At 41.1% G+C, this 25,105-nt stretch overlaps 1 protein-coding gene across 2 annotated transcripts in view; it reads left to right on the plus strand.

Moving 5' to 3' along the window:
• tln1 (talin 1) overlaps positions 1-25,105 on the plus strand; it is an 86,808-nt gene that overhangs the window by 40,524 nt on the left and 21,179 nt on the right. The window contains exons 7-35 of one of the 2 annotated variants that reach the window (XM_017489074.3): positions 179-321; positions 1,480-1,607; positions 1,859-1,919; positions 2,389-2,493; positions 2,633-2,788; positions 4,879-4,980; positions 5,742-5,818; positions 6,046-6,226; positions 7,501-7,614; positions 7,731-7,839; positions 8,142-8,350; positions 8,438-8,536; positions 8,640-8,699; positions 11,353-11,520; positions 11,744-12,038; positions 12,828-12,994; positions 13,338-13,466; positions 15,332-15,445; positions 15,760-15,873; positions 15,978-16,112; positions 16,274-16,402; positions 17,053-17,155; positions 17,735-17,943; positions 18,213-18,332; positions 19,801-19,998; positions 20,141-20,280; positions 21,382-21,475; positions 22,597-22,686; positions 22,812-22,934. In XM_017489074.3, the coding sequence (XP_017344563.2) occupies positions 179-321; positions 1,480-1,607; positions 1,859-1,919; positions 2,389-2,493; positions 2,633-2,788; positions 4,879-4,980; positions 5,742-5,818; positions 6,046-6,226; positions 7,501-7,614; positions 7,731-7,839; positions 8,142-8,350; positions 8,438-8,536; positions 8,640-8,699; positions 11,353-11,520; positions 11,744-12,038; positions 12,828-12,994; positions 13,338-13,466; positions 15,332-15,445; positions 15,760-15,873; positions 15,978-16,112; positions 16,274-16,402; positions 17,053-17,155; positions 17,735-17,943; positions 18,213-18,332; positions 19,801-19,998; positions 20,141-20,280; positions 21,382-21,475; positions 22,597-22,686; positions 22,812-22,934 (3,872 nt within the window). The remainder of the gene's footprint in view (positions 1-178; positions 322-1,479; positions 1,608-1,858; positions 1,920-2,388; positions 2,494-2,632; positions 2,789-4,878; positions 4,981-5,741; positions 5,819-6,045; positions 6,227-7,500; positions 7,615-7,730; positions 7,840-8,141; positions 8,351-8,437; positions 8,537-8,639; positions 8,700-11,352; positions 11,521-11,743; positions 12,039-12,827; positions 12,995-13,337; positions 13,467-15,331; positions 15,446-15,759; positions 15,874-15,977; positions 16,113-16,273; positions 16,403-17,052; positions 17,156-17,734; positions 17,944-18,212; positions 18,333-19,800; positions 19,999-20,140; positions 20,281-21,381; positions 21,476-22,596; positions 22,687-22,811; positions 22,935-25,105) is intronic. The other variant, XM_017489075.3, reaches the window with a different exon arrangement.

Raw genomic sequence — 25,105 nt, forward strand, 5'->3', positions numbered from 1 at the left:
TTTTGTTAAATAGGCTGCTCATTATTTTTGTATGTAACGGCCACATTGTGTACAAGTTTGCTGATGACATAAGCAGTACATTTGATTGCAGTTAAGAACAATCTCGGAAGCTCTTATTTCATAGATTTGAGCACAAGTGATGTTGATTTGAAACTCTTGTGCTCCTTTACGTGTGCAGTGAACTGGCTGGACCACGGGCGAACGCTGCGTGAGCAGGGGGTCGAGGAGACGGAAATGCTGCTCCTCAGGAGGAAGTTCTTCTACTCTGACCAGAACGTAGACTCCAGAGACCCAGTTCAGCTCAACCTGCTCTACGTACAGGTACGCAACCAAATATCACAAAGGTAGAAAATGGCTTTCTGACAATCTTCTTGCAATCTCACGGAACTATAGAGGTAACTGTCTGAAACGAAGTTTTGGAATTTTTCATACGGGTCACTGATGCATTTAATGCTTTGAACATGTTTGATGACCAACTCTTTTCAATGACTCGCTTTAATTTTGCATGCTTATTTTTTTTAAAGTATGCCTGCGTACTTTGCATAGCTTTTTAGCATGCTTACTTTTTAAAGTGAGATACTTTTCTATCTCTGTATTTAAATGAGTGTGCTTAAATCTTAGTTGTGTTAGATGCCTACTAATCCCATAGTTAGTGTGTCTTTTATTGCTGTTGTACCTTACACTGTCTCGGAAGCTCCGCCTACAGCTCACAGAGCGTCTGATGCTTATCTTGCACATCGTGTGCGCCGACCTCGCGCTTCGTTTTTGGCGCTGGTGTTGTTTTGGGATCTGCTGTAAATCTGTTTTTGGATCTTGGAGAAACAGTTGCACCTTTAGAACAGATCAACAGTAACCACTGACAGACCAGTGTAGTAATGTCACTAGAGAAACATGAACATAACGTAACATAAAACATGCCGCCATCTCACACGGGAGGTTTTACATTACTTGGCGACAGAAGTTGGCAAGTACACAACAGAACACCTGCAGCGCTCTCTGTATTATGACGTTTAGTTAGTTAGTTACAGTTACATTTATATAGTGCTTTTCTAGACACTCAAAGTGCTTTACGTAGTATGGGGGGGGTCTCCTCAGCTACCACTAGTGTGTACCAACCACCCGCTGGATGATGTGACGGCAGCCATAGTGCGCCAGAACACCCACCACATATCAGCTTTTAGTGGAGAGGAGATGAGCGTGATGTAGCCAGTTCAGAGATGGGGATTATTAGAGGGCCATGATGGATAAGGGCAATGGGGGTATTTCGCCAGGACACCGGGGCTATAGCCTTACTCTTTTACGATAAGTGTCCTGGGATTTTTAATGACCACAGAGAGTCAGGACCTCAGTTTAATGTCTCATCCGAAAGACGGTGCTGTTTTTACAGTATAGTGTCCCCGTCACGCTGCTGGTTGCACTGGTTTTGATCCCCAGCAGTATATTTTGTAAGCTTAATAACATGATATATTTTCTACACAGGCACGAGATGACATTCTGAACGGATCCCACCCTGTCTCTTTTGACAAAGCCTGCGAGTTTGCCGGTTACCAGTGTCAGATCCAGTTTGGTGACCACAACGAGGCCAAACACAAACCAGGATTCCTCGAGTGAGTTTATTTATTTATTTATTTATTATGGTATATTATTACCATTGTGCCTAATTTTTTTTGCCCGGCTGTTTTCTGCTCTGTTAGTTTGTTGGGATTAGTCGTTGTCATATTTGTATTGAAAGTCAGACCAAAGCCTTTTCAGGTCAATCTGAACCATCCGTTTGTTTTCACCACGTAATAATAATACAAGTTTAAAATTCACGCCGAACAATTCAATGAGAACTCTTCATCTCTTCATACCCTTCTAGTTTGAAAGAGTTTTTACCCAAAGAGTATGTGAAGAACAAAGGGGAGAAGAAGATTTTCCAGGTAAGAGGCTCGAGGTTAGCATGTTGACGCAGGTTTGAGGTCATTGCGGGGGCACGCGTAACAGCGTGCGCAGTGATTTGGCTGCTGGTGGTGACTGCGCTTCCTCTCAGGCTGCTCCAGCTAGGGATGAAAGCACAGACTGAAAACATATGACTTAGACTTAGTCAAATGTAAACCATTTGCTGCAGCATCTTTTATTGTTCCCTATTTGAATAGAAAGATGAACGCGGTTAGAGCCTGAGGCGGCATATGCACTTTAATAAGTAGACTGATGTGTTCTAATCTGTTACCTCTATACTTGTGTAGTATTTGGAATGGCTCGTGTTTATATTCTTCTGTGTTCAGACTCTCCACGGACCTCATTCATATTGGTTAATATGAAATAGCCAATCACCCAGGCATTCTCATTGATACTGAATGGAAATGAAGTCTGTTGGATGTTAGACTGAGTTTTCTTTCCCCCAACCAGGCACACAAGAACTACCAAAATATGACCGAGATCGAGGCCAAAGTCAGCTACGTCAAACTGGCCCGTTCTCTCAAAACCTACGGAGTGTCTTTCTTCTTAGTCAAGGTAAAAGAGTTGTTTTTATTATGCAACTGTATCAGATGATGGATAACAGCCCACACCCAAAGTGTTTACATGGTTGCAAACAGTTTGTCTCTTAACAAACTGGATGAGGTGTGTGTGTGTGTGTCTCCACCCCCTGCAGGAAAAAATGAAAGGAAAAAACAAACTGGTCCCTCGTCTGCTGGGCATCACCAAGGAGTGTGTGATGAGGGTGGATGAGAAGACCAAGGAGGTGATGCAGGAGTGGAGCCTGACCAATATCAAGCGCTGGGCTGCCTCCCCTAAAAGCTTCACCTTAGTAAGTTCAGGCTTTGTGCTGGTGTGTGTGTGTGTGTGTGTGTGTGTGTGTGTGTGTGTGTGTGTGTGTGTGGTGAAATAGCTGGATTTTATTTACTCACTTTTTAATCCTGCTGAGAGTCTCCCTCCCCCCACCCCAACAATAATTTGTGTGTCTTCTACTTCTTTTAAATACTTATGTAATCTGTTTTTGTTTTGATCCTGTGACACATCTTATTTTAGCATTATAGCTCTATCAAATTATTCCGACCCACAAGAAGAGAACAACGGAATGCATTGTTTCATGTTAAATGTCAAAAGCATTTTCAAGACTTTAATTAGGAGAGTTAATGTAACAGTTGTCATTTTCAAGAGCAAAACTTTCTGATCTAAGGCATAGTTCCTCTTTATAATAATTATAATCATAATAATAAACAGCTAGAGCTCTCTGAGGCATATCTTTGACAGACGTGGATCGATTTTCTATTAAGGACTTTTTTAAATATCCTTTTCACGTTGTGAAGGGAAAGACGAGGCTATGTGCATGTCCGTGTTTATTTTTTATTTTTTTGAGCGTCTGGGGAAATATTCAGGAAACTATTTCCTGGTGAATTGCCAAAGAGCTGGAAACTGGCTTCACGATCTGAAATGGGAAAGAAATGCACTTGGTATTAAGGCTGTGGCCAGCTCATAATCTTTCCCAAGCAGCGTCACAGTGTAGAACAGAAGCCATCTGTGGACAGCTGTCAAGTCTGTGGGTTATTCTGTAAAGGATTTCCTTGCTTTTTGGTTTCAGTAAATGGTGCACAAGTATTTATTTATTTATTTATTTATTTATTTTTTTAAACACTCTGTCGTAATGCACTCTATATTTTTAGTTGAAAAATAGTTATCCAGTACACACAAAAAGCCCCCCAAGTGAAAATGATATTCGCGTTACATTATGCAGTGATTCAAGATGTCGGCGTTATCATGGTATTCAGTTCAATTACAGATGTTTACAAATCGATACAAATTCTTTAACGCCTTTTATCAGGTCAAACTTTGAAAGACTTGTTTTGTAAGACGGACCCAGGAGAACTTCCTTTACAGTTTTTATCACAAGTAAATTCAAAGAATCTTTTATAGACTCATGTGGGGGGCAGTGGTGGCTTGGCGGTTACGGCTCTGGGTTACTGATCAGAAGGTCGGGGGTTCAAGCCCCAGCACTGCCAAGCTGCCACTGTTGGGCCCTTGAGCAAGGCCCTTAACCCTCTCTGCTCCAGGTGCACTGTATCATGGCAGACCCCGCGCTCTGACCCCAACTTCCTGACAGGCTGGGGTATGCTAAGAAAAGAATTTCACTGTGCTCTAATGTATATGTGACTATTAAAGAATCATTATTGTGTCGTACATAAATGCCTGACCTTTTTTTAATATATATATATATATATATATATATATATATATCCCATAGAATTTTTATTGGAAAAGCGCGTTTTACATATTGTAACACCCCATCCAACAACCCCAACAAAATAATCACAGCCAAAACCAAAAGAAAGGGGGGAACAAGAAACAACAACAACAAACAAACAACCAGAAAAACAAACAAACAAATAAATAAAGAGGGAAAAAAAAAGCCAAGATGGTTAGTATTTATTGTCTGCCTTTCCTCAATCCACCTCCAGGTTGCGTACATCATTAAAGTAGGTAATTGTTGCCATTTTCCCAAAAATGATTCACCCCTGCCTCTGATGTTATACTTGATTTTTTCAAGTTTTAAAAAGAACATTAAATCTTTAAGCCAGACTGATATAGAGGGGGGTTGTGGAGAGGTCCAAGACAACAATATTCTGTGCCGAGCAAGTAACGATGCAAAAGCCACAACAATGCCTGACTTTTTAAGCTGAAGTATATTATGATCATTATTATTTTATTTGCTTAATTTTTTCAAATTAATTATTACTTTTATTATAACTGATTTTTGTTTTAATTATGTCTGATAAATGCCTGTATTCATCATGAAATAGCCATTGAAGCTGGTATGGCGATAAACCAAAATACAGACACGTACAAGTTCTTTTATTCGCGGAATAACAAATAATCTTGTGAACGTTGTCATTTCTATAGGACTTTGGAGATTACCAGGATGGCTACTACTCGGTCCAGACCACTGAAGGAGAACAGATTGCACAGCTGATTGCTGGGTACATCGACATCATCCTCAAAAAGGTAACCGGCTGTTAATGCATCTTAAAGTGTCTTATAGGTGTGGCTCGCTCCGGCATGCCTTGGTAAATGAGCCGTTATCCTGTTTTATATTGCTTTCTCCAACGGCATGTGAACCATCAGTACCTCAGTACAAATGATTTTGGTTACTCACCTTCCCCATGTACTATGTGAGCTGAGATGGGACATATGGGCGGAGCTAAAATAGTGCAGACCAGCGATTGGTCGTATGCAATCTTTCCAGACTATGTCTGTGGCTGGAAATGCTTCTCTACCAGCGCATAAATATTCAGCGGTGTAGTGGCCAAACTTTCCATCACTTTCTGATGGATTCGCAAGGCAACATCATGGTTTTTAACAGCAATTTAATGGTTCAGATTCCTTTGTTTTGTTTTATTCACCATTAAAACTAACGACCGCTGATTATGTGAACGAAAACACACTCATGAGAGAGTTCGCATGTCTTGCGAATTCTCGTTTTCTATAGTAGTGACTAGCTTAAAGTAACATATTTCCCATTGTCTGTAACAGACTTGATATTTTTCCGGTCGGTCTTATCCGAAGACCTTGTTTGCGTTGCGTTATGTAGCAGGTTGCATGCATGTGTGAAGGTACTGCCTGTGGTTCACAGGAGACGGTGGAATTCCACAACAAACCTCGATTCTTGACCTTTGTGGAGTAAACAGCTCTACAACAAAAGGCTTCTTTCCTGTGATATGTAACATGGCAGAACTCGCACGAACCTTCTGTCTGTCTGTCTGCAGAAAAAGAGCAAAGACCACTTTGGCTTGGAGGGAGATGAGGAGTCGACCATGCTGGAGGATTCGGTTTCACCTAAAAAGTAAGCATGATTGTCCATGCCATCGTCTCTGACTGTAGTGTGACAGCCAAGGTTACTTCAAGATGGAAAAATTCCTTCTTTTATGTTTTTTGTCTTTTATTAGCATATGATTATTTGAGTGAATGCTGCATACTATATGACTTAACTTATAGGATGTGTGTATTTTGAATCCCATGATGGCCACATAGTATATCATGGCTAACCTTTCTTGTGCGTGTTGCGTACAGATCGACAGTGCTGCAGCAGCAGTTTAATAAGGTGGAGAGGGTGGAGACAGGCTCTGTGGCCCTCCCTGTCATCATGCGCCCAGGTGCAGGAGGTCCAGAGAGCTTCCAGATGGGCTCCATGCCCCAGGCCAAGCAGCATATCACCAGTGGCCAAATGCACACAGGGCACATGCCACCACTGGTGAGCTCTACTAAATACATTCTACGTTAATACACCTGGTATAGCTGATTAAACACAGGCCGACGTCTGCTGAATTTGTTGGCTGAATCAGGTGCGATATTGATTGGCCAAGTGCTCCTCTACTCCTTTTGCATTAAACTGGATCTCTGTTTTTACTTCTCTACACAATCACTCTGTGGATGTTATTTGCAGGTGAGATAGCATGTAAAGAAAGAAATAATAAATCTGTCATTTCTAAGATATAGATAAGATAAGAGAAATCCTCAAATGCTTTTCTTGTACTGTTTGTATATAAATCATCTAATTAAATATTTTTTAAAAAATGAAGAAAAACATGACCGGTCAAAAGTTTAGACACACTCATTCTTTATTTTTATTTTTCCACTTTTTAGAATAATAATAGTCATCAAAGCCCAACAAATTAAACTATGGGAATTATGTTGTTATAAAAAATCCAAAATAAATCAAAATAATGTTATATTTTAGCATCTTCAAAGTAGACCCCCTTTTTGCCTAAAATTTACAGAAATGTATTCTTGGCATTTTCTCAACCGATTTCTTGAGGAATCCCCCTGAGATGCTTTTTAAACAGTATTACGCTGGACTCTTATTGGCTGCTTTTTGGAGTATTTTGCTCCTTGTTGTCCATTTAAAAAAAAAAAAAAATTGTAAATAAAATGTTAGTTTTCTAATGAAAGAAATGAATATGTTGGCACAATGATATTTTTGTCTACAACACCGATTTCAAACATTTAATCACACACCTTCAGATCAAAAGGTTTTTAAGATCATGAGAAACATTTCAGTCGTGTGTCTGCAGACTTTTGACAGGTAGTGTGCATGAGTCCTATAAGTGATGTATGTAAGTAACGATGTAAAAGAAAAGAATTCTATTCTACTGGGTCTGTAGCGCACGTTGTATGTTATAGCCTATGTGTTACCTGTATAGATCATAACCTATATGTAGTGAGCATATATAGTGTATAAGAAGCAAGCTCATAATCATGATAATTGTGTGTGCTGTGGAAAGAATTATACCCACGTGAGAGCAAGCGAAAGATGGAAGATCTTTAGCTTAAGAAACCAAGAAAATGTCCACAGTTAGTGCTACTGGTAATGAAATGTACTGTTCATTGTGCCTATGGCGGTATAAAATCAAAGTTAATTATCGTTCGAGTGCGTTCAACTGCTCAAAGCTAAATTAAATCGAAATGCATTTTTGGATTACTCTGACGGACCTAGGGTAAAACTCTGACACATCTTTCTTGTTGCAGACCTCAGCTCAGCAGGCACTGACGGGCACCATTAACTCCAGTATGCAGGCAGTGCAGGCGGCCCAGGCCTCTTTGACTGACTTCGACACCCTACCACCACTGGGCACTGATGCGGTGAGACACACCGAACCTTTTTATACTTCCACCACTCTTATTATATGCAATACAGATTGAAAATCAGTTCATGCATCCGTCAGTAATCATCATGTTTATCTTTTTTTGCTTGTAAGGCCTCTCAAGCCTGGAGGAAGAACAAGATGGATGAGTCCAAACATGAAATTCATTCTCAGGTGGATGCTATTACTGCAGGAACGGCATCTATGGTTAATCTCACTGCAGGCGAGTCTACATGCACACATACTCGTTGCGACTTCAAACACTAATTTGTCTAAATAAAAATTCATTTTGAATTCAATGGTAAATAGCCCCTCTTTAGTGCAATTAAAGGATTAGTCAAAATTAAACACGAGGCTTGTTTGTTACCTTAGTGCCAGTGTCCAGAAAATAAGCCTGGTTTGTAGCTATTAGCCTCAACAGCCGATGGGCACAAACAGGTCATTTGGAACATCTGCACTTCAACCAGAGGTTGCTTGTCATGTTTTCATACTGTACAAATCAAACACGCCCACGCTGTCTTACAGGTGACCCAGCAGAGACCGACTATACGGCTGTGGGCTGCGCAGTGACCACCATCTCCTCCAACCTGACGGAAATGTCCAAGGGTGTAAAGTTACTGGCGGCGTTGATGGAGGATGAGGGTGGAAACGGACAGCAGCTCCTGGGTGCCGCCCGTAACCTGGCCTGTGCCGTGTCAGACATGCTAAAGACCGCTCAGCCTGCCAGCGCTGAGGTACCACACTAACTGTCTCTCTCAGTGCTCAAACACACAGGAGGTGCATCACCACATGTAATGTAAACATGAGTGTGTCCTTCACAGCCTCGCCAGAACCTCCTCCAGGCTGCAGGTAATGTCGGCCAGGCCAGCGGAGAGCTGCTGCAGCAGATTGGAGAGAGTGACGCTGACCAGCAGTTCCAGGTGGGATACCTATTTACATACACACACACACACACACACCAGATTCAAAAGCATCTAATAACTAAATTTAATCTGAATTTTCTTTGTCATGGCTTTTAACCAGTCCTTAGGCAGAGGATCGTTCAGACACACGAGCCGGATTCATCATTATAGTCAGATGCTGGTAAAAAAATAAATAAATAAATAAATAATGCCCTCCGAGGAAGAGTAATTCATTTCCGTCAGCCAATCGTACTAACTCTTCCCAAATCTCTATTTGGAGAGCACGTTTAATCACAATTTTGTGCTACATATTAAATAACTTCACTCGATAATTTAGAGAACATTTACTTCCTTGTTTTCCTGAGATTCATTTTCAGCCAGAAGATTTTTTTTATTTTTCATTTTTGATCAAAACCAGGAAGTAAGTCTTTCTGTGAAGTTACATTTTTAAAGTAATGTTGCACAATATATTGGTTGTTTATGACCCATTACAACATTAGACAAAGTCTGCCACCTCTGAGCACTTTCGAATTTTTTTTTTTAATTCTCTCCAAATCAGAGATTATATACAAGTTTCCTGTGCATGCTTGGATAAATAGCTGCATTGGTGGGATTCGAATACAAAAATTGTATTAAAATAATGACACTAGCTTGTTCAATTACATTGAACATATCCCAATGTGTAGCAGTATAATATTTATTAGTATTGTGCAGCTCTACTTTAAACATTATCATTTGATCCTCCGGTCTGCTCTTTCTCTTTATAAATATTGGGTGAAAACATCTGGTGTGGGGTCTCTTTAATTGTATAGTGTATAAATGTAATCTGCTCACAAAATGTGTAAATATTTATATTGTCTGTAAGAATAATGATCTCTCGTGACATGAGTAAACAGACTTCCAGGTAAGGTTTTTCATTAGGGTGATCATTTATTTAGATTAGTAAACAGCCTGCATCATATTTTAGGAGGAAACCAATCCTTTTTTTCTTCAGTGAGTAGAATGCTAAGAGTCTCGCTGGCATGTTTTTGCATCCTGTCTGGTATTAATCACCAGTGCCGGCAGTGCACCGAAATAATCACCAGTGCCGGCAGTGCACCTAAACAATCACCAGTGCCGGCAGTGCACCGAAATAATCACCAGTGCCGGCAGTACGCTGAAATAATCACCAGTGCCGGCAGTGCACCTAAATAATCACCAAAATAATCACCAGTGCCGGCAGTGCACCTAAATAATCACCTAAATAATCACCAGTGCCGGCAGTGCACCTAAATAATCACCAGTGCCGGCAGTGCACCTAAATAATCACCTAAATAATCACCAGTGCCGGCAGTGCACCTAAATAATCACCAGTGCCGGCAGTGCACCTAAATAATCACCAGTGCCGGCAGTGCACCTAAATAATCACCAAAATAATCACCAGTGCCGCTGGCAGTGCACCGAAATAATCACCAGTGCTACCGGCAATGCACCCAAATAATCACCAAAATAATCACCACTGCCGTTGGCAGTGCACCTAAACAATCACCAGTGCCGGCAGTGCACCTAAATATTGATATCAGACTGGTTTTGTGTATTTTTTCTTTTTCTGTGATAGTTTCGGTTAGTTTCTGCTCACTCTGTGGGATTTTTCTCGTTTATGTGCTTTGGGTTGGGTGACAGTTGAAGCCCAAGTAGGAAGTACTGCTACTGTTAGTAATAGCAGTAGTCTAGCACTTGCTCAAAGTGGTTCAAATGAACATTTTAGCCATTTATCGTTATTTTCCAGGCAACTGTACTGCCTTACTTTGATATTATGGTGTTTTAATCTACAGCAACTATCTGGAGAACTCCCGGCTGCCAGTTTTAAACATAACCTCATGACATGCCACTTCATCTATTGTGGTCACAGCCTGTCACCCTTATGGAAAGAATTCAAAGTATTCAGTAGACTTCCTCTTCCAGTCATCCTCTTGTTGGATTCTCTGTTCATCATTTAGTACCTCGGTTTTGCATTACAGTTAACACACGTTCGCTCCTTTATTGGGGGCTCAGTGAAATCAGACTGCTTACGTTCTGCTTCAGTAGAGTCGTCTGCTCAGCAGAGAAACTCTGGTGTCTGTGGCTTCCTGGCTTCTGTAAACAGCCGAAAGGAAATTATGCGGACCAACAACTTTCACTCACTTTCTGGATGTCAGACCTGTCAATCATGTTGCCTGTCAGTTAAAAATGCTAACCTGTAGCAGTAGTGTTCAGGCCTTTGAAGCCTAGGTGTATGTTTTGGGCATGGAACCCTAAAGAGAGGGACTGTATTGGTTTCAGTTTTGAGTTTAAAATTTGAGCAGCCAATGTCGGATAACATCAAAATCACTGGATATACCTTGAATATACCTTTAACACTCACTTGTCTGGACAATCTGCATGCTGTGATTTAAAGTATAGACAGGTGATAGGAGTGGCACTGCCTAGGTGATTGCTACCGTCATCATGCTTGTGTTAGTGATATACCAATATCTCACAATGTGTTTAATTTGAAGTTGCACTCACAAACTCAATAATCATAAACATTACACATCAATCAATAAAAAAAAAAAAACAGCCCATTTGAACTCAAGTCTAACTAATCAACGTTCATGGAGGATCTACGAGCGCTCGATGTCAAGTGGGAAGATGTGGAAATCGACGCTTCCGACCGAGCCCGCTGGCGAATGCTTGTTGCCCGATGCGCCCCGCTGCGTGGACGGAACTAACTAACTAACTAACTAATCAAAACTAATCAGTTTCCTGAAAAAATCGGGTTCCTTCCTGTAGTGAATATAAAAAATGTGTGCATGTGTTGGTGGGTGTTCTTGCAGGACATGCTGATGAAGCTGGCTAAAGCTGTAGCTACAGCAGCAGCAACTCTGGTGCTGAAGGCAAAGAACGTGGCTCAGAAGACAGAAGACTCGGCCCAGCAGAACCGGGTCATCGCTGCTGCCACACAGTGTGCCCTTTCCACCTCTCAGCTGGTGGCATGCACTCGGGTGAGGGAAAAAAAACACACTCGTACACAGGCAGACCGCAGAGACTCAGACCACTTACGCCAGCTTTCCGTCTGCTTACTGCTCTTATTTTCTGGTTTGGGTTTCTGTAGTCATGCTTCATAATGGCTTCAGCCACATGGAGATAATACCTTTGGACAGAATCACTGATTAAGCCAGATGCTTTTGTGTGTGTGTGTGTGTGTGTGTGTGTGTGTGTCTCCAGGTGGTGGCTCCTACCATCAGTTCCCCAGTATGTCAGGAGCAGCTGATTGAGGCAGGGAAACTGGTGGCTAAATCAGTTGAAGGCTGTGTGGAGGCGTCGCAGGGGGCCACCAACGACGAGCAGCTGCTAAAGCAAGTGGGCGTGGCCGCCACAGGTGTCACCCAGGCTCTTAACGAGCTGCTGCAGCATATTAAGCAGTACGCCAGCGGAGGCCAGCCAATCGGGCGCCATGGAGAGGCCACCGACCGCATCCTGGATGTAACCGAGAACATCTTCAGCTCCATGGGAGATGCAGGTGTGGCGAGGGAGATGACGATGTTTCCTGTTTGTGTTTACAGAGGCTAGACATAAGAAAAACACAGAAACCTGATCAAGTTTAGATAGTATTCATGCAGTGTAATTTTAGAGCCATCTTTTACCTTGAAGGCAGTTTATATAAATTTAAACCAACACTGTTTTTGAGACCGTTTGTTCCCCGAGTTGCCGTTTTTAAGGAACTGGGGCAAATCTGAGCAGCTCTGCCTGGCTAATTTCTGGTCCAGAAAAATGGAAGCAGAAACCTGAAAAGAGAGTAATGTAGACGTAGCCAGTATATGTTAATGGTTATTTAAAGTTATCTTTCAAGTTATATTGGATTGTTATGGGTCCAAAAACACATTTACTAAATTACAAACTGTACCATTGCTAATTTTTGCTATTACGTTAGAGGACCACATTATATCATGTTTACAGAATTTTACAGTTAATGCAATACACAAAACGTGCCCATTTGATCTGTTTTTCAGTTTCACTTAGAAGCTCATTCATTGTGTGCGTGTATATATTCTAGTATGTGTCCTATATATATATATATATATATATATATATATATATATATATATATATATATATATATATATATATATATATATATATATATATATATATATATATAATATGGGATACATACATACATACATACATACATATATGGGATACATACATACATACATACATACATACATAATTCTGATTATTGTCTTTATTCCCTGCCGGTACTGCAGTACCCAGACTAAGCGCTCTCTCTCCCCGATGGTTTATAAAGGTGAGATGGTGAGACAGGCACGGATCCTGGCCCAGGCCACCTCCGACCTCGTCAACGCCATTAAAGCAGACGCGGAGGGAGAGACTGACCTGGAGAACTCCCGTAAACTGCTCTCGGCTGCGAAGCTTCTAGCTGACGCCACTGCCAAGATGGTGGAGGCTGCCAAGGTGCGTGACCCAAGATAAAGGGTGCTGTTTGTATGACTTCATCCAGAGCTGAGGGATTTATGGATGCAGAGCAGACGTTTTCTTTCCAAAGTGCAGTTAATGAAAGAACGACTTACAGGTCCGATCCTGTTAAGTATTTTAAAACAGCAGGAGATGTGGAAGGTTAAAGCTGATAATAAGCGCCAGATTTCGGGTGGCATTAAAGCTTTCAGGTAGAATTAAATTATTGTCAAATTTCTTTCACATGTACGTCTGAATTTGATTGCCGTTTGTTTATAAATGGAGGTCACACCCTGAAGTGAATTATAGCCACAACGTGTGTGAATGTTTGTGTGTAAAACAGGGTGCTGCCGCTAACCCAGACAGTGAGGAGCAGCAGCAGAAGCTGCGTGAGGCTGCTGAGGGCCTGCGCATGGCCACCAATGCAGCAGCACAGAACGCCATCAAAAAGAGACTGGTCAACAAGCTGGAGGTGAGGACAGATATAAAACCAAACTAATTCATTTGTAATAGAAAATGTGCTTTTTTTCCCAAAAGAGCGCTCTCACTCTCGTTCCATGTATGACTAATAAGCTTTAAGCAATTTTACCTGTGACACTTCCATAAATTTGCTTTTGCACCATCTCCTCCATTACAGCTTCCAACTGAACACAGTTAAGACCTACAGAGGTGTAGCAGATAATCACTGACTGATTATCTACTACATGATATTTATTGTTCTGTAGGGATTACAGTTATATCCAAAGGCACTGATCAATGCACGAAAGGACATAATTGGACTCGTGTTTAGAAAGGCAGCAGTACGAACATTTCTGAATACAAACACCATTGAAATTCAGTAATAGGTTTTTTGCTTGTTTGTTTTGGGGGGGTTTTAACAGTGGGAGAAATTATAGTTTTCAAAAGAAGCAAATACTGGAGAAAAATCATATTGTAGAGATAAAAAAAAAATAGATGCACCCATTTGCAAACAAAATAAATTGAAAATCAAATTGAAATAAATAAATAAAAAGGGGTGGAGGGATTACAAGGACTCTAGAGATTCCCGCTCCTAATGTTCTGTTAGCTTGGAGCGCTAGTACGACCTCAAAACTGGTTAACTATCAAACTTCAGAGTGTTTATTTCATTCAAGACGTGCTGTTTGTAAGTGGTCAGAACGTGTCCGGGAACAGTCTAAGTCGAGTTGGGCAAACGTGATAGGACGTGCTTTAACATTGAGATTGTTACGACTTGATTTTTTCAAAGCAGTATGAGAGGGCAAAAGGCACAGAACATGGAGATCCCACATTTAAAAACAAAAAAATCCCCCATGCTGCTGTGAGTCGATGTGCTGGGTGTGTTTTGTGTGGATGTTGACAAGAATAGCTGAATACCCAGGAGATGCATGTTTGAACCAGTGGTGCAAGCACTTCAAAATCCCAAATGAGGAAGTGGCATTTTGTTTTAAATTAAATAACCCCAGGGCAGTGTTTTGATTTGGCACCAAAAAGTAGGACAGATTGCTAGGTTACATTCATGCGTAGTCTTGAGTAATCGGACCAGTATTACACCGATGCTGTTTGGAGTTTTACTAGCGATGCACTGAAAATTTATGGCCAAAAATGCCGTTTTCGGTTTTTGGCCGAATGAGAAAAGATGAGACGAAAATATATGCCGCTATGCCCCGCCCCCCGACCCTCAGTGCTCAGCACTCAGATCTCACTCTCGATCTAGTCGACAGTTATCACGGCGCTACCCAGCAAATGGAAATCATGTCAGCGGTTTGGAAATACTTCAACGTTTCTGATTAGGATATAAAATTTACCATCTGAGGTGTTTGTTCCGCAGAAATTTCAAGAGGGGGTACAGTGCCGAAGCGATTTTCCACAACAGGTTTGATATACCACCTGAAAATATGACATCCCGTTCAATATGCCGAGTACAGCAAAACAAATCAGTATGTAATAACACAATTATACAAAAAAATTTTTTTTTATTTTCGGTTCTCGGATAAGTGCATCCTGAATTTTCCTTTCGGTGCATCACTGGTTTTAATGCCAACGGCATCACACTATTCTCATTTGAATGAGATTTTAACAACAAAAACAAACTACAGAAACAAATAAACTCAAATGAAAAGTCTCGAAGGCATGAGTGAACTGTGATTTCTGACCTTCCAGTGGACCTTTAACACAATTTGCTCTTTAGCTTATTAAAGTTGCGAGTTCTGTCCCTCTTCCTCGTTTGAATTCTTTCTGCACTGTTCTCAGTAAATGACTGTAGCAACAGCTCACGATCGACACGTCTTTTGTGAGGTTTTGTGTAGTAATCTCTAATTAAGCAAACATTTCCTGCAGAACGCTGCAAAGCAGGCCGCCGCAGCCGCAACTCAGACCATCGCTGCGGCTCAGCACGCTGCCTCGTCGAATAAGAACCCCGCTGCGCAGCAACAACTTGTACAGAGCTGCAAGGTAGGTTCACAGGTTCACTTCCTGTCTTTGTAGGATCACGATGAGGTCAAAGTTCCTATCACATTTATATCTCCAGACAGGCATTTCTGAGTACATACACCACAAAACTTGAATAGTTTGGTATCAGAGAGTAGTGTTGCTGAGACACAAAAGGTTGTGTGCTTTTCAGATTTCTTCACTTTGCATAATGTAAATCTTAGATTTGCTGGATTTGCATACGTTACTGCTTTCCTTATCACTCATTTGCAGTGTCTAACACACATGCTACATTTTCCCATGATGTCTTTCTGATGCATGAAGTATTTGATTGACAGGTGGTGGCGGAGCAGATCCCTCAGCTGGTGCAAGGGGTGAGAGGCAGCCAGGCGCAGCCTGACAGTCCCAGCGCTCAGCTTGCCCTAATTGGAGCAAGCCAGAACTTCATGCAGGTTCTTTGCACAACTCAGTCTTTTCAAGATTCTGTGCTTATTTTGGGGGAGTGAGTCGGAGAGTAGGCATTTGACTCATGATGTCTCTTTTTCTTCACCGTCAGCCTGGAGCCAAGATGGTGACTGCAGCCAAGGCTACCGTGCCCACTATTAGTGACCAGGCAACTGCCATGCAGCTCAGCCAGTGTGCCAAAAATCTGGCCAATGCATTGGCTGAACTCCGCACAGCTGCTCAAAAGGTAATACAAATATGCTAATAAATGTATATTTGTTAGATTGCTCTCCTTTCACTAAGGAACACGTTTTTGTGTTTAGCTTTTAATTTCGTGTTCCTTGGTCCCTTGATCTGACCCAAGTGCTCTTTTTTTTTTTTTTTTTTTTTTTTCCTTCTCCCCTCCAGGCTCAGGAGGCATGTGGTCCTCTGGAGATTGATAATGCTCTGAATATGGTAAGGGGGTTGGAGAAAGACATGCAGGAGGCTAAAGCCTCAGCAGCCGAAGGGAAACTCAGACCTCTTCCTGGAGAAACGGTACGCATCCTGTTCTCACTGTTTCAAATGCACACACCAATACTTACCTATGTAGATACGGAGCGACATAAATAGAGATAATGTATCAGAGGTACAGGACTGTGGGAGGGTGCAAAAAAAGAAAAAATAAACAAAGTGAAAGAGTCAGAGATCATATTTCCGTTGTCTTTTACTGTAAAAGTTTGTTTATCCTACCCTCTATCCATCGTGCAGAATTTGTCATAGGCTCCCACGCTCTGTCGCCACTCTGTCACACACTTCCTGTCACATGAGCAACCACTACACACACACACCAAGCTGCAGCCGTTGGAGGATTTCCTCTCAGCTAGTTATCGCTGTACATGACTGTTTAATTTGTGCTCCAGGTGTTCTGGGAAAGAGTGATCCAGTCTGCACTAATGTGTAGCTATGTCACTATATATTTAACAGTATTAAACATTGAGACTGAGACATGGATCGTTAAAAAGGTCAAGACCTGCTCACTCTTAGTCTGCAGCCTCGATCTTAGCCCACACTTTGAGTGAGATGGAAATGCACCTAATCACAAACATTGAAAAGTCACACACTCTTAATCAGCGAGTTCACACTGGTTTCTGTGTATTTGTGTGTGTGTGTGTGTGTGTGTGTGTGTGTGTGTGTGTGTACATCAGCTGGAGAAGTGCTCTCAGGACCTGGGCTCCAACACCAAGGCCGTAAGCTCTGCTGTTGCCCAGCTTCTGAGTGAAGCTACACAGGGCAATGAGAATTACACTGGTAAGGATGCTATCAAGCAATCAACACAATTCCTTTCCACTTCAAGATCAATTAATCCACTGGGTTGGATACCAAATAGTCCACTCGGTGCTTGTTTTTGTGTTCGTCAAGTAAATCTTCAAGTATCCTACAGCACCCCCTACCTGTAGTGATTTAAAGTCATTCTGAACGTTGTAAAATGTGATTCAATATTTTTACTGCATAAATATGCTATTGGTAATTAGTTTGTGTGTGGATTAGTCGTTTTGAGAAAATATCACTGCAGCAGTTTTGTCATGTTCTTTTAAGAAACTGAAGTCTCATTGGAAAAAGTAAGTTAATGTGACAGGTGAGTATTTCTATTATATGGTATACAAACCCAGGATCATCACGCAACATCGGTTTACCAGCGGTAACGGTGGGGTAAGGGTGGAAAATTTACGAATTGCATATGCATGAATCTGGATTTCTTGATGGGAGGTAAAAGTGTCTCATCAGAAAAATGAGAATATAGTTTTTTTTTTTAAAACTATAACATTAAGCAATGTATTATTCAATATAAAAATATTTACTTATAATCTATGTACGCTCCTTTTGCAGGCATGGCGGCACGCGACGTGGCCCAGGCTCTCCGTTCTCTCGCCTCTGCAGCCCGTGGAGTGGCCGCCAACACCAAGGACCCACAGGCATGCAACGCCATGCTGGACTGCGCTAGAGACGTCCTTGACAAATCAGGCAACCTCATCGAAGAGACCAAAAGAGCCATCGCCAAACCTGGAGACCCCGACAGCCAGCAGCGACTTGCCCAGGTTAGACACGTGATACGTAGCAGATGCATTCGTTGCGGAGTCTGACACTCTAGGGGAAACTGGTTTATGTTTAGGAACAAAAACCTCCCTTTAATTGCTGATGTCAGACTTCATGATGCTGCTGGTTGCATCAGAGCGCTCACTCATTTGAAAAGATAAATGTTTTCTGTTTCAAGTAATCTATGATTAGAGCGTTCTATTAGGAGTTGTCTCAGTCAGAACAGATGCTAATTGCTGGTGTGTGTGTGTGTGTGTGTGTGTTCATACAGGTGGCCAAGGCTGTGTCTCAGGCTCTGAACCGCTGTGTTAACTGCCTTCCTGGACAGAGAGATGTGGATAATGCCATTAGGACTGTGGGAGAGGCCAGCAAAAAACTCCTTTCTGATCAGGTGAGCACAGATGCATCTTTATATTAGGGGTTTAAATCATTGCTAATGCATTTCTAACATGTCACACACCCCGTTAGAGTCGGCTTAATCGGTAGGTTTCTTTAAGTTATTGCCCAGTAAAGCTAGCATGTAATCAAATGTGTACGTTACACTACCAGTCAAAAGTTTAGACACACATTTTAGAATAATAATAAAGTCATCAAAACTCTGGAATAACACAAATGGAACGATGCTAATTATTGTGGTGATAAATCCAAAATAAATCAAAATAATTAAATAATTTAGCATCTTCACAGTAGACACCCTTTTTGCCTAGAATTTCCAGAAATGTATTTTTGTCATTTTCTCAACCGATTTCTTGAGGAATCCTCCTGAGATGCTTTGTAAGCAGTATTAAAGGAGTTCCCACCTACACTGGACTCTTATTGGTTGCTTTTCGGAATATTTTGCTCCAAGTCATCCATTTAAAAATATATATATTTTTATAAATAAAATGTTAGTTTTCTAATGAAAGAAATGAATATGTTGGCACAATGATATTTTTGTCTACAACACAGATTTCAAACATTTAATCATACACCTTCAGATCAAAAGGTCTTTAAGATCATGAGAAACATTTCAGTCGAGTGTCTCCAGACTTTTCACCGGTCGTGTACACCTCCTAATTCAACTGCATGTAAGGTTCATACTTTGTGTTAAGTATGCATGTGCAAGATGCGTATCTTGTGTTCGGTGTGATTGTGTACATTCGAGAAAATGAACACGATACATTCGCATGGTGCGGTACCAACATAAATAGTGGTGCAGCAAAATGTAATGCAACAGACCGAACAAACCTGCGCCGTCTCAAATCTCATGCTCGTGTACTATAAGTATGACAGTACTATAATTGCTATCAACACTGACAGGTTTTCCTGTTATGTTTAGTGTTAGTGAATTTCAAAACCCTCTTATTTCAAGCCTACCTGAAAGTGCTTTGCCGACCGATATTCCAGATCTTGAAATTTAGTAAATACCTTTAAATATAACATTTATTTGACAACAATCTCAACAGTGGCAAAATGTTTTAACAAGATGTGCACTGCTGCACAGAAACACAGTGTGGGTTCCAGACTAGCTGGCATGAATTCACTAAACATTTCCTGGTTAACGTGGAAATGTGCCATGTGACGATAGTGGGTATTGTTTTTAATCCTCCAGATGTACTCAAGATACACATGCAAGTATTTGAACCATGCTGTCGCTGCATCCGCACGTCACGTCACAGTCTAAGTATAAACCAGGCTTAAGGATGTATTCGCTGTACGTTTAATCCGTTTTAAATAAAGACGCAAGCTTATGTCGAAAAAAACGAAGCAGCTTAACAGTATGCATGCACTAAATAACCCATTTATGAGGATACATTCTGGATGTATTTCAGTATATTCTATATCTATAATTCTTAACAACTCACTCTCACACTTTTTAGTTCCCAGCTAGTGGGAAGAGCTTCCAGGAAGCGCAGGCGAATTTGAACCAGGCAGCTGCCGGCCTCAACCAGTCAGCCAACGAGCTGGTGCAGGCGTCTCGTGGCACCACACAGGACCTGGCCAAGGCATCGGGCAAGTTTGGCCAAGACTTCAGCCACTTCCTGGAGGCTGGAGTGGACATGGCCGGTCAATCTCAGGTAGATGGACCAGATAAACTGGCTACAATTCTTTAAATCTATAACGTCATTGTTTCTGTTGATTTTAAATATAAACATATTGTTCTGATATTGAAAACTGTACATTTTCCTGGAAGATTGACTTGGTTTTCTCTTTGTGCAGTCTAAAGAAGATCAGACTCAGGTGGTGACCAACCTGAAGACCATTTCTATGTCATCCAGCAAGCTGCTGTTGGCAGCCAAGGTTCTGTCTACTGACCCCAATTCCCCCAACCTGAAGAACCAGTTGGCTGCTGCTGCACGGTTAGAACCCCACACATGATTTCTGCTCATTTCATCTCTCTGCAATCATTTATGTAACCTACTTAGACCAAACTGACAGACAAGACCATGTTTCAGTCAGTCTCCCAAGTCTCACTTGATTAGAGTGTCTGATAACGTTTTGTTTAAAGAAGTGGTTTATTCGTTTTAGATCCGTCTGCTGCCCGCAAAATAGATCGCAGTGAATAGCAGTGAACCCCAAACAACACCAATGGCCTAGTTGATACCACGTATGCCTCATGGGTTGGCATTTAAGGAAAAGCTGAGCAGCTCTATTCTGGCTGCTGGGAAAAGTCATTTTTGGATCAGAAAATTTCAAACAAAACCCTGAAATAAAGAACCTAGTCTGATCCATTGCATCTCGAAACTCAGATTATTACAGAGACACTTAAAAACGATAAACTTTTAAGTGATTGTATGTGTGTATATATACATGTATGTATGTATGTATGTATGTATGTATGTATGTATGTATGTATGTATGTCATTATTTGCATTTAGCAGGGTTCTGAACTTTTGCACCATCAGTATTGTTTATGTAGTGTAGGAAGTGTTGCACCGTGGCTTGAAAACTGACAATGGCCTCCAACGTGCTCCCACAAGTGAGAACAAAACCACGTGTGTGTGTGTGTACATGCACACACACACACCACATTGTCTTCTTTTCTTATTATAGCCTATGTTACAGCCTGTGAGTTTTGTCCAGTTGGTTTTTATGTTTAAAAGGAAAAGAGAACAATTATGTAATGTGTGTGTGTGAGTGGGTATGACAGGCCTTTCAGAGCCAGGACTACCTAACTCCTTTACTGCCACTCAAGAGCTTAGCTGAGTCACAGAGCGAGAGAGAGAGAGAGAGAGAGAGAAATAGCAGCACAGAAAGTGAGAGAGAAGCTAGTGCGTGGTAACGTGTGTGGGCGGACTGTGTTTCTATACTCCCGTATCTCTCCCTCTCCCCAGTCGCTGTGTTTTCCTCATCGCCATGTCTCTAACTCTCCCTCCTTCTCCCACACATTCCCTCTCTCCCTCATCTCATGCGTATCTCGTATCTCTCACATCTCCTCCTTTCTCTGTTGGTTTTAACAGTGCCGTGACTGACAGCATCAACCAGCTGATCACCATGTGTACACAGCAAGCACCGGGTCAGAAGGAATGTGACAACGCACTGAGGGAGCTCGAGGTATTTCTCTCATTCCACATTTGTGTTTTTGTTTTGCTTTTTTGTCAGCTCTTTAGCTCTCTTTCTGTTTCTATATGTCTTAAGAGTTCATTTGTGTGAAACCAGCTCAGATTTAGAGTGTGACGTTGAAAAAGTTGTTTTTGAGTGGTCACCGGTTGGTCATTCATGTACAGCATTCTGTCCTATAGCAGGAAACGGTCATGTTTACAGACATTATAGTTGTCTCATCACGTGTACCAGCTCAACATTCGCATTTTGCATGCTGTACTTATGTCCTAGTGGGCAGTGTATAGCGGTATAACTTTATAGCGATTGATCAAGAGGTGAGGTGCTGGCGGCACAAACCAATCAGGCAGTGGTGAAAAAATATTCTCTCCGATCCAATTTGGCTTCCTTTAATAGTTTGTCACAGTACCTTGGGTTTGAAAGACCCCCGGTTGCTCTGTTTTACTGTGTGGAAGCTGAGTGCGTTGCCTGTCAAGTCCACTCCGGCACGGGTGAGCATATGGTCAAAATGGCATATTTTTGCAACTACTACTTAAACCATGGGAATGCCGGTCCCTTCCTTAAGCATTTACACAACGCTCAATGCCAAGGGCGTAAACCAGCGTTAAAGCATGTAGAGCTTATATCTGTATCTGCAGTTTTGCAACAAGTACCAGTCACAATTCTAGTTTTTCTTAAACACAGTAGAAATACCGGTGTTTCTTTTATAATGTTCTCCCGTGCACTATTATGCTAAAATGTAATATCACTTCATATGGAGTATGCAATACAATAAAAATTAAAAAAAAAAAAGTTAAACACACTGTTTAACAAGAAACAAGATCAAGAAAAAAAATGAAGCTACTTATACATAAATAAGATAATGGTGTAACAGGCTATAATATCTAGTCAGCTATTTTCAGCTTCAGTTTTCAGTGTGCGTAAACATAAGAAATGCAGCAATTTAATTGTGGTAACGTTACCTTATGGTTATATCATTCATCTATTTATAATTTGTGTCATTTTAATATACAGTATAGAATTTGACTGTAATAATAAATTAGATTTTATTTAGGCTCATCTTAGTTTATGTAGGTTTTTTAAAAAACAAAACTAAATTCTGTGTGTGTGTATAGACGGTGCGGGGCATGCTGGAGAACCCAACTGAGGCAGTGAGTGACATGGGCTACTTTGACTGCATCGACAGTGTGATGGAGAACTCCAAGGTGCACAGCGAATCCTCCCACTTCATATCTTATTTTCTGCTTGTGTTGGCTCTGTAAAGACTATGTAATGACTATGAAGTATTTTTAGACAAATGTGTTTATACAGTATGTTGTTTGGCGTGCAGGTTTTGGGTGAAGCTATGGCAGGCATCTCTCACAACGCAAAGAACAGTAACCTGCCTGAGTTTGGAGATGCGGTCAGCTCTGCCTCCAAAGCCCTATGCGGCCTCACCGAAGCTGCTGCTCAGGTAAATATATCATTTTAGTTTGTATTTTGGTTGAACATATCTGAGAGGTTTGTTACTTCCCCTGACGATTCATACCTCATTTCTTCAAACTAATTAGACTGGTGTGGAGTGACATGTGTCAGTCTCTTGGTATCTCGCACATCTGGAATCCGGAAAGGAGATGCAAATAAGCAATCACAGCCACCCACTGTGTTTCTTTTTCACTTCATGTGTTTTTATGTAATTCTTGTTTCTCTCAAAGTGTTTTTTAATGCTTTTTTGTAAAGGTTTACACTAGGGATGCATCATAACATTTTGGTATGTTAGTGATGCACTTAAGTAAGTAACCTACTCAGTATTAATAAATAAGCTCTGTTTATGTTTGCTGGTTTACGTAGTGGCCATGTGGTCATGCCCTTAGACTAGTAGGTTCATTCTTTATAATGTCAGCTAGTTGATTTTACTTGAAGTGCATTAGTGAAGTGCATTAGCGAGCTACATCAGTTAATTTGGTTTGAGTAGGGTTTCAGTGAAGAGTGGGTTTTGTTTCAGTTCAGAAAAGCATATAAACTATAGCTGTTTAGTTTTCATGTCAGTGACTGGTTGCAGTTGATCATCAGGAACAATCTACTCATTAGGTGAGAGATTTGAAATCACATAGTGTTGTCTGTAGACAGTTTTTCCTCTCTTAGCGAGCGTTCGTCTGCCGTGTGCCTCTGGCAATGAATTTTATTTTTAAGATGTTTTAGCAGGTTCCTGGTATTCTAGGAAGATGCTATAGTTTTGTTTTCTCAGTGCACAGTTTGAAGTTGTGTTGATTGCCATTATTAACCATGAAATGTGTTCAGACCGTTGTTGTCGGTTCTTTAGTGCAGCAATTTACAGTAAGCTTGCGTCACACAGTATCGAGTGGTATCAGATGTTGGTGTCTGAGGTTATTTATTTATTTATTTTTAAGCGAGGAACCGATCATGGTACCGGATTGATACCCGATACTGGTATTGGTATTGATGGACAGTACAGCGAGTTTGATTTCAAACAGTTCTTCTTCTTATCTAGGTCCTTGTACAGTTTTAAAGATATCACTTTTTTTTGTAAACATAAACTCTGAGAAGATGAGTAAATGCCTATCATTAGGAAGAGAAGAGGCAGAAATGGGGCTTGAGGGGCTTTAAATGCATCATTAGAGACCAAACTGACGGAACAAAACAACTACGGAAGGACTGTTTCTTTTTTTTCTCTCTCTCTCTCTTTTGTTCCATCCTGCTGTGTGTCTTGATTTCTTTTCTTTTTCTTTCTTTTTTTATCGCCGCCCCCCTTCACCCACATTCACAGTGGAAGTTCATAATGGCTTTGATAGGGAATGATGATGAGTCATGTTTAAATGTTCCCTGTCTCTCGGTCTGCTGCTATAAAAGTGTTCACTCTGCCTTTGTGGCTCAGCATCTCTCACTCTTATTACAACATTGATTTCTAGTGGAACAGTACTGAGGAAACTGATTTGGAGTCGCTTGTGTATGTGAGTTGTTGCCAAGGCAGATGGTGAGAGAAGCTGAACTAGATGATGTGGCTCTTCTGGTGAGAACAGAACTAAGCCTGTGAAAAAGAAAATTCTTCTACAGGATTTAACTCCAAACAAACAAAAAGGTCAAAAGAAGAATCAGACTTATTCTCCTGAAAACTCCTTGCCTTTTTTGAGAAGCTTTGTTAAATTAGCCATGATTTGAACCGTCTCTGTATGAACGGAGAATTTACACGCTGGCTGTAAGTAGATGTGACAGTGTGCGCTCAGGCCTTGGTTGGCCTTTAACCTGGAAAACGGGCAGAAGAACGAGGGCCAGCAGAGGGCTGATGATTTAGTCTGTAAGATAATTGCCCTGCCTTTGGATCACAAATGCACCTTCTTCCTTTTACGGAACGACAGAAAAGACACTAGATGTTTGTGTTATTTGTGTCTTTGATAGGACAATTTGTAGATTCTTCATTTTAAGCATTGAATGGATTTCCATAACCTTCCACTGGTAATAGGTATGATCAAGTCTTTCGGTACTCAAGTTCAAATCCCTGCATTGACAAACAGCGTTTCAGCTGGAAGCAGATTCCTCTAGTTCCTGATGTGGAGCCTATATCTATTCGACGGTCCATTCGGGATTTCGCCAGTTTGTTTTGTAATTGCTGCAGACAAAAATGCT

This window comes from Ictalurus punctatus, chromosome 16, assembly GCF_001660625.3.
Source record: "Ictalurus punctatus breed USDA103 chromosome 16, Coco_2.0, whole genome shotgun sequence".
NCBI lineage: Eukaryota > Metazoa > Chordata > Actinopteri > Siluriformes > Ictaluridae > Ictalurus > Ictalurus punctatus.